Source organism: Drosophila busckii, chromosome X (assembly GCF_011750605.1).
Source record: "Drosophila busckii strain San Diego stock center, stock number 13000-0081.31 chromosome X, ASM1175060v1, whole genome shotgun sequence".
NCBI lineage: Eukaryota > Metazoa > Arthropoda > Insecta > Diptera > Drosophilidae > Drosophila > Drosophila busckii.
Window position 1 is genome coordinate 15,446,829 of NC_046608.1, and position 17,753 is coordinate 15,464,581.

The window sequence follows — 17,753 nt, forward strand, 5'->3', positions numbered from 1 at the left end:
TGCATTGGCCATAAAAATCAAACCATTTACATTTAAATTAAGTCATTCAATAAATTCTTTAAAATTTATACGCTTTAATTCAAATTGGTCTAACGCTGGGCATGCAAAATAAATCGAAATTTAGTTGTAAGTAGCCAGGTATTAAAATTTTGGTGGAAGCTTAATGCAGTCATTGTTGTTTTTATTTTATTGTCACTTCTTATTTTCTACTTTTACTCAACTTGCGCCTACTTTGATTCTTCTCCACTTTGCTGATATTATCGTTGTACATATTGTATACAATAAATTGTTAATATATACATATATATACTATAGCTGACATTTATGCACTCAAGAGTTGCTCTCATGAACGTTGTCATGGCAATGGGGTGAGCTTTTGCTATTAGTTTTTATCTTTGGTCAAGCGCTACTTTCGAGTCTAAATGCAATGAAAACGGAAACAACTTTTATGGAATTAAAAACTGTTTTGGCTTTTGCACTTATCGCTGCCTCTTCTCTGGCATTCCCTTTTACTTTCAACTGCTGCATTATGATATTTATACACTTTGTTAGTTGCATAAAATATGCAAAGGGGTAACTTAAGTATTGAGCACATCTAAGAATTCTAAATAGTGAACAAACTTCCAACTCTAGCTGAGTCTAAATTGCCTCTAGTTGCTCCCAACTTTGATCAGCAACCCCTTTGGCCTAATCTATTATATTATATGCGTATATTAATTATTATTATTTCATATTTTGCCAAATCAATTTTACTTTTAACTCAAATGTTGCAAAGTGTATCAAAAAGTCGAGTGCGTACAGCTTTCTGCTGTTTCATCTTCTTCTTCTCTGTTTGTGCTTATTGCAGCTGCATCTTCATTTGAGCATTATCCTGGCAATCTTAATTAAGCTGTCTATCAGGACCCCAAAGTTTCTACCGCAGTAACTCAGCCCCGCGGCCCTCTCTCCACGCTGCTGTCCCCTCTTATACAAAATGCCATGGCCTTTTGCACTCTCGCCCACGCACTGTTTGTTTGTCGCTTGCGCTTTGCTGTTTGCTCATTTGTTTGCCCGTCAGTTTTTTGCGTAAATTTCTTTGGCTATTATTGTTGCAACTGTTTGTTTTTCTTATTTTTTGTGCAACGTCTCGTGCAATGCAATTTGTTGTCGTCTTAACCAGTGCACACTGTATGTGCCACCTTCCGTTTCCGCCTGGCAAAGCGACACACACACAACACAGATTGCGTATACGCCTCGTCTGCCAGAGCAACGAGCAAACAATCCCCATACCCCCTGCCCACAAAAAGTATCCAAAACAATAAAAGAACCGTGCCACTGCCAAAAAACTTGCTTCATGCTGCAAGTTGCTGCCACGGCTGCCACTGTCATGTGTATTGCCATTGTGCTTGCCACAAATTACAAGTTTAGTTTCAATTCATTCACAGAGCCATTCAAAAACAAAATCAAAGCACTAACAAACTATTTGTGTGCGCATTGTTTGTATTTAAAACTATTTTATTGCTTTTTAATTTTGTTTTTGATTAGGAAACAAATTTAACCCTTCGAAATATTAAAATAAAGTTTAAACTATCTATAAATTTAACGAATTTGAATCGAATATAACAAATTTAAATAATTAGAAAGCTTTGAGAGTCGAAATATAATACAAAGCATCGACGAGAAAAGGAAAAAATATCGAAGCCATTTAAATAAGATATTCCCATTTGTAGAGCTCGAGTGCTAGATGGCGCTTTAGCTACAACCTTTGAACTGTTCAAAACGTTTAAATGTGTGTGTGTGTGTGTAAAGTTCATTGCGCTACTGAAGTCAAAGTGCATATAAAAGTTGGCCAAAGTTATTTAATAATTAATTTGTTTTTTTCGCCGAGTGTAGAGCTGAGCAAACCTTTTGGCATATCTATAGCTATAATTATACCCAACTAGACTATACACACACATATATGCAATACATATATATACATAGTCGGTGGACTACGCTTTGCTATTCGTTTTCATTCTTTAGCGCAAAGCAGAAACCGAAACACGCCCCCAAACGTAATTATTTCAATTAACTTTGCTAAAAATTTATTTATGCATGCATGTGGCGCTGCCTATAGTATGTGTGTTTGTGTGTTTCTATGTGTGTGTGTGTGTGTGTGTGTGTGTTTGGAAGGCGTGCGCATTGTCAACATGCCCGTTAACAGGCTTTAATTGTTGTCGCTGGCAAAGGCTGTGTGTGGATTTAACCCTCGCTGAAAGTTTGTTGCGCATAATTTAAGACTTGAGCTCGGCTTAGTGCGAGCCTTTTAAAGCGCTGATAATGTCTGCATAATATGTGCTGAATATTAATTATCAATAAATGCAGGCTTAGTGTAAGCCGTTTGCATTGCAAAACAACAACAACAACGAGACTTGAAGCTGCTTGGAGGGCATAGCGTAGCTTCCTGACTAGCAAAGCAACTAAAAAATAAGCCGCCATTCACACACACACACACATATATACACGTAGAGCAAATAAACTACGCGGCAAACTTTGGCTTTTCATTCATTCGCTTGAAAGTATGCAGCGGGCCAAAGGGGTTGGGATTGGTATTGGGTTTGGGTTTGGGTTTGGGGTAGTTGGTTGTCTGGGCATGCCATTGAATGAATGAGCTCCGCAAGAGCGAGTGAGAGAAGTAGTACAGTGAGTACTATACTATGCGACTTACAACTGCAATTACAACTACAAGCGAACGTTGCGAACGTTGCGACCGACCGACCGCCCAACCGCAGCCCCCAAGCGAGCGACGCCACTACTAGTAGCTGTGCCACCCTTTGACCCCTTGGCGTCAGCGTCAGCTCCCATTCCACCTGTTGGCACGTTGTCTTTGGCCAACAGGCCGGAGCCCATGGTATTAACAATGAGCCAGCAACGATGTTAACTGAAAAATGCTTTTCGCTCTGCCCTGCGCCGCCGTTGGGATTGGCAGCCATCGCCACAGTGCAGTGAACTTCAGCACGAAGCATGTTTAATTGGTTAAGCATACGACGCGTTGTTTGTTGCCATTTAAATTCTTATGACTTGTATTCACATGGATTCATTACCAGGATCTGTTTGCACACAAAAGTTTAGCTTCAGTTCAACAATCCAATCTAAATTAGAAATTATCGCTGACTATGCTTTTACTTTCTATCCTTTTTGCATTTTGCTTTTAGCATAAAATAGGTAAAAGGCTTAATTTTTAAAGCTTGCGCTCAAGTAAGACAGAACACACAAGATCAAATTACAAGTGCAAAAAAAAAAACAGCATAGCAGAGCTTACCATGTTGAGAAGCAGGACATTAATCATTATTTACATGCAGCATGAATAAATAAATTCAAATTCATATGCAAAAATGTAGCTAAAGTGTGTCGAAATGTCAAAACTAAACGCATATTTAATAAACAACTTTAATATATATTAATAAGCCTGTTTTTGCCCTAATGCCAAATAACCCAAAAAAAAAAAAAAAAAAAAACCCGCCCACGCAGTCCTTGGACCGCACCGCTGCACATGGCGCTTTACATATTTATGCGCTATATTAATTAATAACGTTATAAACACTTGCACTGTCACTTAAACTAACACACACTGCACAAAAACAAAAAGAAAAAAAAATAAAAATTAAAATAAAAACACGAAGGCTCAGCTTGTGCACTTGAGCCAGCAAACGAGCGCGACTTATCGACTTATCGTCAAACCCGATCTATTTTTTACAATCGGCTCACGCGCAACTATCGATCTATCAACAGCTTTGTTCGTTGCTCGCGTTCGTTGTTTTGTCGCTCATGAAGTCTTTGGCTGAATTTGAATTTGCAGCGAATCTGTTTGTTTAACTGTGCATAGATTTATTTTTATTGCATAATAGAATATTGGTTTTTAATGTAATGGCTTGTACATTGGTATCGATTCAATAATAAAATTCCTTTTAAGCAAATCGGTGCAATTTTCAAATTTAAAAATTCTTTGCATTATTTTTTTTGAGTTTTTCTTGTTTGATATCGTAATATCAGCTTGCTATTAATATTTAAAATTTCGTTGGTCGTCATCAGTAGGTTTTTATTGTTTTCATTCGTGTGTCCTAGGGTAGATATTGTCCGTGATCCAATTGCCATTTGTCCTTGCTGCCCAAATAGCCGTGATCGGGCAGCACCTTGGGTGTGCGATACAAGTTCTTCGAGTAGCTGCTGTAGTCCTGGAAAGCAAAATGCACAATACACTTAAAGTTGGAAAACAATTGTCGCTCTCACCTTTTCGTTGCGACGCTGGGTTGTTGTCATGTAGCCCGCATCGGTGCCGCTTACGGGCTGCACCTGCAGCACAGATCGAGCTGAGGCACTGTTGATAGCTGGCCGAGAATGGGACTTGAGCTTCAGCTGCAGATCTATGGCCGGTGGCGGCTCGTGGCGTATGCGCTCTTCGATTTCATAAAGCTCTTGCTGCAGAAGGTTGGATTTAAATGCAAATAGTAGTTTAAATACTTAAACGTTCCCCGCACATGGCAACATATTAAAAACTAGCTCTGCAGAGTCCTCAAAATTATAAATTAAAATCTCTATTCAAGTAATATAAAAGCCAAGCTTTGATATAATTAAGCATTTTAAGAAAGTAGAAGCATTACGAATGATTTCTTTACTCAATAGTTTGATTCCGTAGCTCTAATAGAAATAGCAAGGATTATATCAAGCGCTCACTGAACTTGATACAACTATACTAATTAATTAGGTTTTAGTTTATAACAAATTCTATTTGACTTACCCTATTCTTGTAGACCATGCAACAGGCGCGCAATGTGAAATAATAAATAATCTCCACACCAGAAAGCAGTGAGAAGCCGAGAAACAAGCTGGCGATGCCGCCAAAGGAGACCAGCAGATCCACCCAGCCGAAGAGCACCTCACGCTTGTAGCGAATAATGGGCCAAGTGAGAAACTCAACTAGCACGCCTGGAGTCTCGGGCTTTTCTGTTCTGTAAAGTAAAAGATAAATGAGCAATCAAAATAGTGCGCAATAAAAAAATTAAAGAAAGCAAAAATAAATAGAAAATCTTTAAGTCAACGAGTAAGAATTTAATTTAAATTATATAATAAAACCTAAGGGGGTAAGCCTGATAAAAAAGAGCAATGGGTAGGATCACTTACAGCTTGATGAGCTTGTCTATGTTAAAGACAGTTTTGGAGCAGCTCAGCTCACATTGCAGGCAATCCTTGATGTTGGTTATATTGAGCTGATGCTCATTGAGGCAGTTAAAGTCTGTGACCGTACACATGGGTGCATTAGCTATGGATAGATACATAAAGACATGGGCATAGAAACGGCATAAGCTGCAAATACTAACAAATGGGCTTGTAGAAGGGAGGATTGCATTTGCAGAGCTTGATGGCCTTGTTGATGCGGCACTGCTTCATGCAGGAGGAGAAGGTGTAGTCATCGGGAAAGTAGCTTAGCTTGACCTCATCGCCAAAGATGCACTTGCGCTGGCCAATGGACAGTTGACGGGCATCGTCTGTGGTGTAGGTGTTCTTTTTGGAAATGCGCACCTCCACCAGCTGATCCTCGGTCCAGTCGATTTGGGCATTGAAGTCCGAGCCAAAGTACTCCTCATTCGAGAATATAAAAATCTGCAAGCAGACAATGAACAAAAGGAGCAAAAGGAAAAGATAGAGAACTTACACGTGAACTGCTGTTGGGTAGAAAGAAGAGCGCCCATTTCTTGTCCGTTTCATAGAGATCGTGTGGCGGACCAGTCTTCAAGCTGGCAAAGAGAAATAACAGTGTGAGAGAGAAACAGGGAGGGAGAGAGAAAGACTTACTCTTCCGTGGGCGTGGACTTGAAGCGACTGTTGAAGGCATAGCAGAAGCCATGCTCGGTGTAAATGGGTTCAAAGTGATCGCAGCAGGGAATTTCGTCGTCGCGATACTTGCAGGAGATCAACGTGTTCTCGCAGGTGACGTGCACTAGGAACGCCCATTCGCGTATGGAACGCTCATGCAGCATGTCTATGGGCACATTCTGTGACAACATGGCCGCATCCTTGATGTTATCAAAGTTCAGCGACGTCAACAGATCGAGAAAAGGTGCAAACAGCTGCGCTTTGTTCTCCTCATAGTTGCTGCGGAAAAACGGAAGAGCTTAGCTAAAGAAAATGTGTGTATACGAAATTGAACTCACGCTAGCGACTTGAAGACCTCGTCGTAGGACTTGTCGTGATCGAAAGCCGTATCAGGACAGATAACTGTCGTTGGAAAAACGACATTCTGATTGTGAAAGTCCGTATCAAGACCGGTAATAGTTGGATTCGTTTGAAACTTTTCCCACAGACTCATGATGATGACTAGCGCTGTCACCGCTCCAATGGATGTGAAGCAAAACCACATGAACTTCTCACCAATCGGACGACCAGTCTCCGCTATGTAGCGCACTCCGTGCAGCGTCGAGTTCTGAAAGAACTCCTTCGTCTGATAGATGAGACTGCGTCGAAAGATGACGACGGTCTCGAGCAGACGCTGACGCCGGCTCATCATCGCCCGCTCATCTGTCGCTGGCTTCTTTTGCGGCATTTGCGTTTCAGGAACATGCTCGTGGCTCTTCGGCCAGTCCACTGCGCAACGTGCCACACAACACAACAATTGCAACTGAAATCGCTGCGGTGGCATAAACTCAATAAAACTCCCATTAGCTTGCCTCATTTTGCGTTGTGGCCAACTCACTCAATTTGTTCGCTTGTCTGTCCTGTCTGGCCTAAAAGCCTTTCATTGTTAATGCATTAGTTGCTTTGACCCCATCAAACGCAACATGCAACACACACACACACAGACACAAACAATTGGGTAACCCAAAGGTTCCAACGCTATCATTGATTACTTTCCATTCATGCCGTTTCCATTTCTATCTCTCTATCTCCATCTATCAATCTCTCGCCTGCGTTTCGCGCAGTGTGGCGCGTTCCTTTGTTTATAACTTTATCTAGATGGCTCATTAGCCGTAATGCTGCCACAGCTCGAGTCGCATCTGGTCACGCCATGTTCCACACATTCCACATTCTGTGTGGGGTGGTTTTCGATTTCGGCAAAATGGCCGATCTGCATTGGTGGGTGTGGCTGGGACTGTGCCTGGACTTGGGATTGGGATTGGGATTGGGATTGAGCTTGAGCCTGGCAAGCAGCTGCATGCTATTGGGCTAATTGTTTCATAGTCTGCGCGATTTCCGGCGCCGCACAGTGGTGCGCATTGTAGAGTTAGTTGCTGAAAATAAAAAAAAAAAACGCGGAATCAGAAATCCTTCCTCTATCAAATACAGTGGAAAACTGCTAAGCTTTAAAGAAAGGAAATCCAAGGTTTAGTTGGCGCAGTACGACCAACAATTTTAAATACTATTTAAGAAAATACTTAATAATTTACTGCAAATAAGCAGAATATATCAATATATTAAATAGTGACATATAGTTGACAAAAGAATACGATTATAATTATAATATTAATTAAAAAATGGTGTAATATTAATATAATATATTCAAGTCTATTTGTTAGCTAATTCATTTTTATTTTAGGCATAATTTCAACAATCTACCAGCCAATCATCTTTTTAAAAATGATAGTGAACATCAGGCAATATTACTAATGAATTGCCATATATTTCAAAGATCGTAGACTTCAAAACAAAATAATCTTTGCTGTTTATTTCTTGAGCAAATTCTGGCTATCTGACTATTGATGCCTGGGTCAACGCTTAGCGACATATTCAAATTTACATATGTATGTGCGCACCACTGTGTATTGGCAACAGCTCAGCTCCGAATCCCAAAAATTAGCAAGAAAAAAAGGAAGAAACCGCCAAGAAGTTCACGAGTTTTGTGTGAACTTCTGACACGGTCTGTGGCGGGGCAGGGGCAAGGATGCGAAGGCGAAGGCGGAGGCGCTTTGTTGCCAAGTGGCTCCAGACTATACATAAATGAAGTGGTTTCAAATTTCAGTGCAGCAGACCGTTGGCTACCGAGCAAACAAAAGGACTGGGGACGATCACGAGCTGTCGAGCCTTGGCTCTGGCTCTGGCTCTGATTGCGTTCGCCAGATAAGGGAACGGCCAGTAGCCAAAAAGCAGCGCTGAAAGGATCTTAATATTGCTTTTTTTTTTTGCTTAGCTTAAGTTTTTTGTGTTTCAAGACATCTTGAGTCTCAAAACTGGCGCCATTGCAACAAAACAAAGTTTGCTGCAAAGAGATTTTTTTCTTGTGGCACATCAATTATGATGCAGCGATATCTGCAACAGGTGCCACAGCTGCTGCCCTAGAACTTACATGCAAGCAAGTATATAAACATATATATATATATGTGTGTGTGTGTGTATATATATAAGGTTTCTCCTTGCTATAGCGACCCACTTAAATTGAATGCGCCGCTTTAGTTGCAATTTGTTGCAGTTATTTTGTGTTGCTGCCGCTGCTGCTGCGAAACTGAACTCTTTCTTATCAGCGATCATTTGTCAATATATTGCGGCAACAAAAAGCAGAAGATGCCGCAGCAGCAGAGGATGTGGCAATTGCAACAATTTGTTGGCCAACAGCCGTTGACAAAAATCAACGCCGTCTGCAACGACCAGCGACAACGACTGCTTGATACGCTTTCTCGAAAAACCAAAGCGTAGCCAGCGACAAGGTAGAGCAACTGCTTGAGCTTGCTGCATGTGAAACTTGTTGCAGTTTCTCGCTGCGAATCACAGACGCAAAGAGATACAGAGAGAGGGAACAAGAAATGAATATCATGAAGCTGACAGGGCTTAGGAGCAAGAGTCCAGTCCAATATCTCGGGCTCCGCATTGCGTGTGTATTTGCCATACAGTGCGCACTCGGTAATGTGAACAAAGTAGAGTCGAAAGCAGTGGCGAGTAAATGTTACAGAAAGTAAACTTATAAAGCTAAACAATTAACTTCTATTGTATAATATTATATATAGTTCTAAACACAATATAAAGATCGCTTAAAAATTCCAAGCTTATTCAATTTGAGTAAGAAAAAAATTGTTCAATTAAATAATTTTATACCAGAGTTAAGTGAATTCAATTAATCTCAAAATATATAAGTGATTTGGAAGTTTGCGAAAACATTAGATTTTATATCAATAAATATATTATTTTCAATATCTATGATTTGTGTACTTTTATATTGAAAAATTAATCTTAAATATCTTGTAAACAGGGTTGTGTATTTTATATTTCCTTGTGCATATACTTACATATATGTATCCAATATTTGTATTCCAACATTTCCAGAAACTGATGACTTGTATTCATTTATAACAATAATATAAATATACAAATGTTGTGTACTAAAATAAAATAAAAATTTTAAATAAAAGCTTCGATTAATATTTTGTTGGAAATTTTAAATGCAATAATGAGTTAAAATAAATTATTAAATAACAACAAAATAATATCTCTTATGTCTTAAATTTAAATTTTTGGAATATGAAAATAATAATACGTTTGCTTAAACTTTAAATAAATAATTATAATAATAGAATATAGAAATTCCTATTTCCTTATTAAACTTTAATCGTAATGCTTTTTATTATTTTCGCTTGTTAATTTTCCAGCGACTTGCTTGCCTTGTGTGTTCGCTTTATCGAGCGCACACTGTATGCGTGCGTGCGTGTGTCTGTATTTGTTTGTGATTAATGGTAATTGGTTTTATGGCTTTTGCACAGTACTCGGCCACGCTCTTGCTGCCAGCAATTTGTTATTGTAATTTCGCTTTTAGTCATTGCTGTTGGCGATCGAAACCCAAACCGAAACCCCAATCCCCAATCCGTGCCCCAACCCAATTGCAAAGGCGCAGCTGGGCAGGGCGGTGAAGGAAGCAAATCTGGTGATCGCTATAGCGGGCACACTACGCAAACCGGGCATGACGCGCGAGATGCTCTTCGATGTGAACGCCACTGTGGACTTCGAGGCAGTCTGCACCATAGCGGAGAACTCGGCGCATGCGCTGATACCGAATCCGATTAATTCGCTGGCAGCGGATGTGCTCATCCAGAAGGATGTCTTTGATCCGAATCGTTTGTTTGGCATCACCACCATCGATGTGCTGCGAGCCGAAAGCTTTGTGGCCGAGCAACTGAGCGTGGAGCCGTCTGAGGTGAGCCTGCCCGTGATTGGTGGCCACGAGGGCGAGACCATCATGCCCGGGCTCTCGCAGTGCTCGCCCATCTTTCAGGCCTCCATACAGCGCGGCAAAGATTTCGTTAAGATGATGATGTAAGTCGCAATCAACAACAGAATTCTCTCTTAAAAATTTGTGTGTGATGCTTATGATGAACAAACCATAACAAATGTGTAATTAGTTAATAAATTTAAATGCATTGCTTACCCATTGTGCCGCCGGCTGTCGCTGTAGAAGTCCCAGCCGTCAGCATTGTCCCAGCAACGTCGTTCGCTTTAACTGGCCACTGAACATTTCTTTAGCGTCGAAATTAGTAAAAACGAATATTTGTAGAGCATACAAATGTTTAGTATATTAACTATTTATTTATGTCAAAAGCCAAACATGTTCATAAACAACTGTCAAGTTTGAATTGAGCCTCGGAGTTCAATCTTTAAACAAAGCATAGCTGTTAAATTTACTTACTTATCAATTGAATTAACAATTGGCAGTGTAATTCAATTCATTAAATAATTCCAGTATACAATAAATGAATTTCTTACAAATTCAAAGCATCAGAAACTCAACAAATAGTTGACAAATAATCAAAAAGAATTGTAATTCAGCACAATTACTTTATTTTTTTATGACTATTTATGTTTATTTTTAGCTAATTTAGATCATTTTTGCTTATTTTGCTAAACAACAAATATCGTATAAAACTTTGGTCTTATATTTTTTCAATAATTTTACGTTTTTTTATAATTTTGCAATGTTTTTAAATATTTGTAATCGTAATTACGTTTGCGTATATTCAGAAATGACAAATACAAACATTATATAAACAAATACAAATATTACAGAAACTGCAAGACTTTGTTCATTACTTTTGTTGTATTTTCAAATGTATTTTATTATTTATTTGTAATTGTAATCATTAAGTAATTGCGCGATTTAAGCATTAGTTCGCCTTCCAAATAAAATCAATCGAATTACCAATGATTACGTTTACTATAAATTTAACAGCTATGAATTGTGTGCACTTGAGGCCCCAGAGCTTTTGGCATTCTACACATTTATTAGACATTGATTGAAATTGACTTTGACGGCAGCAACAAGAAGATGAGTTCACTTGTTGGGCCACACAGTCGTCACAAGTTGTAAATTTATCATAATACAGACATATATCAAAATTCTAAACACTTAGATACGATTAGTTTCGATAAATTCACATTTTGTTTTAATTTATTAAAATTTTTAATAAGCTTTTGTATTCAATTTTTAGCTTGTTTTTTTTTTTATACTAAATCACAACAAATTCATTTGTATTCCAAAGCTTAATTCATTACAAAAGAGTGTGTCGGTCTTAGCGAAATATTCATTGTGCTTTCTATTCTGTCGACACGTAATACAAAAAGGGAGATATTCTGAATTTTTATCATGCAACAGCAAAAAAAAAAAAGAAGTAAACATAATTGTTAAATTATTACAAAATACAATTAACTTAATAAATACTTGATGTATGTGCGGCCTTCGCTTAAAACGAGCAGCATTCAAACACATCTGGATATTGGAGAGCTGTGTATATATGTGTGTGTGTGTGTGTGTGCGAGAATGACTATGACATTTATAGACATTAGATAAACATATATATATATTTATATAATAGGGCAGTTGGTGCTTGGTATGCGCGGATTCAGTCGCTCATATCCAGATCATTGCTGTCGACTGAAGTGGGTGGCTCGCGATATTTACTGTAGAGGCCGCGCATCTTGTTGAGTGGCGTTTGGAATGACTGCGTAATGGTGGGGACGGCAAAGGGCGCGCCAGTGCTGCTGCCGGACGTCAGCGTCAGCGTGTTGAGCTTGGGCGAGCCAAAGAGTCGCTTCGGATGCGCTTTGGGCGGGCTGCCGGCAATGCCACCAAAACTGCTGGCGCTGCTATTGTTGTTCGATTTGGTTTGGCCAATGAAACCAAAGCTACCAACACCACCAGCGCTCATGCTCAGCGGCTTGTGCGTCTTCAGCACGCACTTGGGCGAGGGGAAGCTGCAAATGTGCAGATGTCAGTTATGAGCTACAGCGCTGAGTGCTTTAGCTACTTACAGATCCATTTCGGTAGCGGAGAAGCTTTCCATGGCAGTGCGCCAGGCGTAGAGCAGCGGCAGCGCCTGCTTGTCCACTTCCACATGGAATATGGCATTGAGCACATCCGAATCGCGCTTGGTGGGCTCCTTGCTGTAACGAGTGAGTGCTGCAGTGAGTCAGTCAATGCTGCTGCACTTGACCGAACTTACCCAAAGATAAATAACTCATAGCTCGGCTCCACCGGCGACAGTGGCGGCAATGGCGACTGACTGCCTGGCGGCGTTGCAAATACATCCTCATCCACATCCTCATCGCTGCTGTCCGCAAAGTCGCGACATTCGTGCTGCAAGAACAAGCAAAATTGAAGCAGCGCTAGCTATGTATGAGTGAATGCGCTTACAAAGATGGTTTCATCCACGCTGTCATCGTAGTCCTCGTCATCGCTCTGATTGTCTTTGTTGTTGCTGCGCCAGGAGCCAAGAGATTTGCTAATGACTGCGGGTGCGCTGGCGGCGCTGGAGATGCGCAACGCAGCAGCAGCTGCTGCTAGTGTTGGGTTCGCGCTGTTGTTGAGTTCCTGCGCTTGAGCGCGCCAGGATTCGGTGCGTTTGCGTCGACTGGTCTTGCGGCTGAGATTCGCATCCCAAAGGCAGAGACAGCTTTGTTCCGCCTCCCAGGCGCCGGAGCACAGCTCCTCGGTCTTGAGCGCATCCGGAAGTTGCACAACGGGCGCCTGCTCCAGCAGACGCAACATTATGCCGCAGACACAATGCAAATGCTCCGAGCGCTCCCCACTGATCTGCACGATCTTGCGCAGCATTTGCAACAGCTGCAGCCGCTGCGGCCGATTCACCTCCTGGGAGTGATCAAGGTAGCTGGCAACCAGATGCGCAATGCGGGAATGCACCTTGCTGAAGTCGACGCTGATGAACCGCGCATCATCCTTGAAGCTTACGATCAGAGATTTCAGTCTTTTTAGCTCCGAGAGCAGTGTGTCGTTGATGGAGACCATGTTGCCAATATTGTTGATGCTCGTCTTGGTAATGCGTTTGGCAAACACCTGCAGCGACTTCTCCACACACGTATACGGCGTCATCACCTGCGTAATGGCGCCGGCGGCAGCAGCGGCTGCATTGCTCGACTTGCCACTGCTGCGCTCCGCCACCAAATCGAGATAATGATGTATTTGCGAAAAGTTCCAGGCCATATCGGAGCGATCGGCAACGAGCGCCGCCTGCGCCTGCTCCGATCTTTCAGCCAGATAGCTCTCCAAGCGTGCCAGACCGCTAATGGAGGCAATGTCTACATAGGAGTCGAGAAAATCCCAATACTCGCGCCATTCCAGCTGCTCCTGGCGCGCCAGCTGACGACCCAGCACCTCCAGACCCTTCTCAATGTCCGAGTTCTTAATGTGACGCTCGCGGAAACTGTCGTTCAGCGTGGACACCGACATGTTCCAGCTGCAGTCCATAGACATGTCTAGCGCGGAGGAGTTGTTCTCCCACATTAGCATCGGTGAGGCGCTGTAGTTGCCGCGATACTTGAGAAACAAATCGGGCTGCAGCTGCCTCATGGGCGTCGACGGCAGTTGCAGCAGGTCCTGGCGCTTCTGTTCGTCGCAATTGTTGTTGTTGTTATGCTCCATGGTGTTGTTGTCGACGTTGTCCGCGTGCCTGTTGCCAGTGCCATTGCCATTGGTATTACCATTGCCATTGGTGCCGAGCTTTTTGCAGGGCGTGGAGACGCGCGGCGTGAAGAGCACACGACGTCCCGTTGAGTTCAAGTAGCAGCCGCTACGATTCAATAAACTTTTGTTAGGCGTTCTTAAGCCGCCGGGACTGGCAAATGGCGACTCAATCTTGCTGCCAAGGCGCGGCGGCGTCTTCCAGCGCTTAAAGAAATGCATGGCCTGCTCACGCGGCATGGGACCCGCCAGAGCGCTAATGCTCAAATCCAAATTCAGACGATCCGATTCCTCGCACTTCAGCTGCAAACTCTGTAAGCAAACGGAGATCGATTAAAGTCAAAGATGCACTACTGATGAGTGAGTGAGTGAGCACTTGCCGGCGGATCGCTGGGCGTAAAGGGTTGTCCTATATAGGGCGGCAGCTGATTGCTGGCGGTGCGCAGCACGGGCACGTAATGCGGCTCGGAGAGCAGCACCTCCAGTTTCTTGATGCACTCCGGACTGGCATGTGGCGCACGCAGGCAAATGATCTAAGCAAACAGTAAGAACACATTAAAAAAAACTTATAAGCGATTATTTGGTTTAAGCGCCTACATCTTTGGGCTCCTTGCCCTCATTGTTGGCCAGCAACTTGCACTGCGGATAGGAGGTGAGCACCTCCACAACGGCCACATGTCCATTTTTAACAGCAAAATGCAATGGCGTCTCGCTGCGTCCCTTTTCCGGCATATTGAGGTAGTAATCGAGCAGCTTTTCATTCAGTGTGGCGCACATATCGCTGCTGCTCTTCTTGCCAGCATAGAGCTGCGTAAAGGCGCGATCCGAAATGATCTTCAGTATAAGCTCTGCGACATGCGCCTGATTGCATTGCGCACAGATGTGCATGGCATTGTAGCGATAGCCCTCCTTCAGGCTGGTGGGCGTGTCGCCGCTGCTGATGAGGAAGCGCGGATTGTCCCAGACAATGCGCTTCACGCGCTCATAGTTGCCCGCCTCGATCTGCTTGCGAAACTCGACGAGCTCCTGTTTGCTGGGCGCACGAAACGGCGGACGTTCGCCATTCGATGCGATGCTGCTGGCGGCGGCGGCAGCGCTGCTGCTGCTGCTGGACGTGGCATTGTTGTAGTTGTTCACTGAGAGCCGCATATGCGACATGGCCTGACTCAGAGCGGTGCCGGGCGAGCCGCAGCTGCCACTGCTGCTACTGCTGGTGGGCGATGAGCAAATGGGACTGTCCAGCTTGTAGCCAACGCTCACTGTAGGCAGCTGTATGGGCTCTGTGAAGCATAAATCAGAATCAGTATCAGAATCAGGTTTAGTGATTCACAGTAGAACCAGCAACAACAACAAGTAATACTTACTGCTAACGGGTTTGGCTTTGCTGTAACGCTTCAGCGACTCCATGCTCTCGAAGCCAAACTGCACGTAGCTCTCGGCCTGCTCGCGATTGGGAAACTCACGCAGACGCGCCTCCTTGTAGTTGCGCAGCACCTCCAGCGCCTTGCACTTGTCCGCGAATATCAGCCAGAGCGGCGAGTCGGCTGCAAGAATGTCAAAAGGGATTAGACCTCGAGCTGATGAGTAAATTAGTTGGACGAGTGGCCAGGACGGACTGTGTGTGTATGTGGCTCTGGTCACGCCATCTGTGCGCAGTCAGTGAATAAAACTGAAAAAGCAAAACAAACAAGGCAACCCACACACTCGCACTCGCACACACACACACGAGAGAGAGCGAGAGAGCGCATCGAGATGATGACGCAGAGGAAATTGTCAAAAGAGCGCTGTTGTCTCCGGCCATTGGCACATCGCCGGGCTATGGTCTCAAGTATTATTTTACTTTTAGGTCACAACCCCACTCCCCCTCGCCCACACCGCCGCACAACAAGTTGCCTCAGTCGATGTCTGTCTATCTGTGTGTGTTTGCGTTTTATGTGGAACATTTCGGGGGCACATCAGCTCATATTTTAAATAGATACTTAAGTACAACAAATAGAAAGATTTAGTAGCTGTCTTGGTGTTGTCTAAAATTAAACTGAATTTAAATAAAAATAAAATCTGCACATGTATTATCAATATGCAAGTCTTTACTGTAGCAAAGTCAACCGCTCAAAGAGCAATGACAGCTTAAGGTTCTCACTCACACACACGCACACATACATATATGAACATGTTTGTACATGTTGTTAACTACTATAGCATGTTTTTTTTTATCGCATTTTACCCTCAGACAAACCCGCATCGCATTTTAATTAGATTACGCTGCGCCCAGCTGATCCGATCCAATTGCAATTTACTTCTCCTTCAACACATTTGTTTACAATATTGTTGGCAATGGCTAATGACGCCGCCGACTCCGCTGCTCACACACACAGCCATGGCGAGCAGCAAGGTCACTACGCTGATGATGTGAGCGGCGCAACAGTTAAAAAGTACGCTCTCAGAATTCTACGTTGTTTGTTTACATAAAAAACAACAATGGCCAAAACTGCTTACGCCTGTTAGTCATAGAAAACTAGATCTCTCAGATGCTGACAGCTAATTAGCTATGTACATAAATATGATGGCCAACGATCAACAATAACAAAATAAAAAGCTGCGTGCCATGTGGAACAATGGAAATGAAACGGCGCCATCGTTTCCTTACAAACTGCGTTTTGATTACATTTTGGCGCGAAATTAACAGTTTCAACAAGAACAAACACACACACACACACACACACACAGAGACACACAGTCACATGCATAAATATATATCTGCACGTGCATATATATGTATACATGTGAGTATATTCTGTATTGACGCACATGCGTGTGCAAGTACGCAAATGCGCAACTTTATTGCGTCTTCCATTCTTTTGTACATAACAACTCACGTGGATAATCAGGATCTTCGTATTGGGATGCATCTTCGTCGTCAATCGGACTGTCCGAATTGTCTGCTTCCAATTTGATATTTAACGCCGCTATGGAGCCGCCACATAATGCCGTTGTGCCTTCGAAGCCCTCCTTGGTAGGCGGAATGTAGACCGCAAAGTAGGACATCGTTGGGCCAGATAGTTGCAGCTACGTATGGCGACGGAAGCTAACAACTACAACAACAATGTTGGTTCTTATTAGCATTAACTATAACTCCGAGTTCAGCAGTTTGCAGATTTCTCTTTTTTTTTGCAAACAATAAAAAAAATTTCGCCCAAATGGCGCTGCAAAATGGCGTTACCGTGCCTACGTTATGTTTATTACCTTTTAGGATACTTTTATAACAAACTTCAGTAAAAACGCGCACATTTATTTGTAGTTGTAGTTTAATCTGCTTCAATGTATATTTTTACACTATAAAAAAAATTCTATGCTCCGGCAGCGCTTGTGTTCACGTTCGAATTTCAATGCTTATGTTGTTGTTAGGGCTGTTGATAATCTATCAAAACATCGATGCAGTATTTGCATTGTAAATCGAGTAGGCATTTGAGTGAGCTCGATAGATTTGTCATGCTCACAACTAGTTGCATCGAACCTGTATGAGCAAGTATGAGCTCTATGATAAAAATGTTGTTTACCAACACCATTTGAGACTCAAATTATCTGGCGGCCAAATGGTTAATTGCTCCTCACAAGTCAAATAAAAATGACATTGGCTAGTAAGTTGTTTGAAAGTTTTGTTTATCTTTATTGTTTATACTTTTAAAATTTGTTGAAGATTATGCAACGCGATTAGCAAAGTAATTAAAAATTGTGTCATAACAATTTCGTCGAGCAAAATTGACAAAGACTTTTGGCAGTAAACAGTTGATCTAATTTACACAATACATACGATTTATATAGTGCATGTATTATTAAACGTGAATGC

The 17,753-nt window shown here is 42.4% G+C and overlaps 3 protein-coding genes across 3 annotated transcripts; 1 reads left to right on the plus strand and 2 right to left on the minus strand.

Moving 5' to 3' along the window:
- Positions 1-3,856: 3,856 nt before the first annotated feature.
- On the minus strand, positions 3,857-10,647 carry LOC108605528 (sodium channel protein Nach). The gene is made up of 9 exons (XM_017995279.1): positions 10,364-10,647; positions 6,171-7,244; positions 5,812-6,111; positions 5,672-5,753; positions 5,337-5,619; positions 5,140-5,278; positions 4,757-4,967; positions 4,249-4,437; positions 3,857-4,193 (listed from the first exon to the last, which is right to left on the minus strand). Exons 2-9 carry the CDS (start codon positions 6,686-6,688, stop codon positions 4,080-4,082), a joined length of 1,836 nt encoding a protein of 611 aa, XP_017850768.1. The 5' UTR covers positions 6,689-7,244; positions 10,364-10,647; the 3' UTR covers positions 3,857-4,079.
- LOC108605529 (malate dehydrogenase, mitochondrial-like) lies at positions 9,564-10,290 on the plus strand. The gene has a single exon (XM_033294536.1). The coding sequence runs from the start codon at positions 9,899-9,901 to the stop codon at positions 10,253-10,255; it is 357 nt and encodes a 118-aa protein (XP_033150427.1). The 5' UTR covers positions 9,564-9,898; the 3' UTR covers positions 10,256-10,290.
- Positions 10,648-11,406: 759 nt separating the features above from the next.
- On the minus strand, positions 11,407-17,293 carry LOC108607051. Its single transcript, XM_017997662.1, has 9 exons — positions 17,150-17,293; positions 16,783-16,998; positions 15,271-15,450; positions 14,504-15,186; positions 14,287-14,439; positions 12,623-14,218; positions 12,432-12,565; positions 12,241-12,372; positions 11,407-12,183 (listed from the first exon to the last, which is right to left on the minus strand). Exons 2-9 carry the CDS (start codon positions 16,949-16,951, stop codon positions 11,832-11,834), a joined length of 3,399 nt encoding a protein of 1,132 aa, XP_017853151.1. The 5' UTR covers positions 16,952-16,998; positions 17,150-17,293; the 3' UTR covers positions 11,407-11,831.
- Between the last annotated feature and the right edge of the window lie 460 nt (positions 17,294-17,753).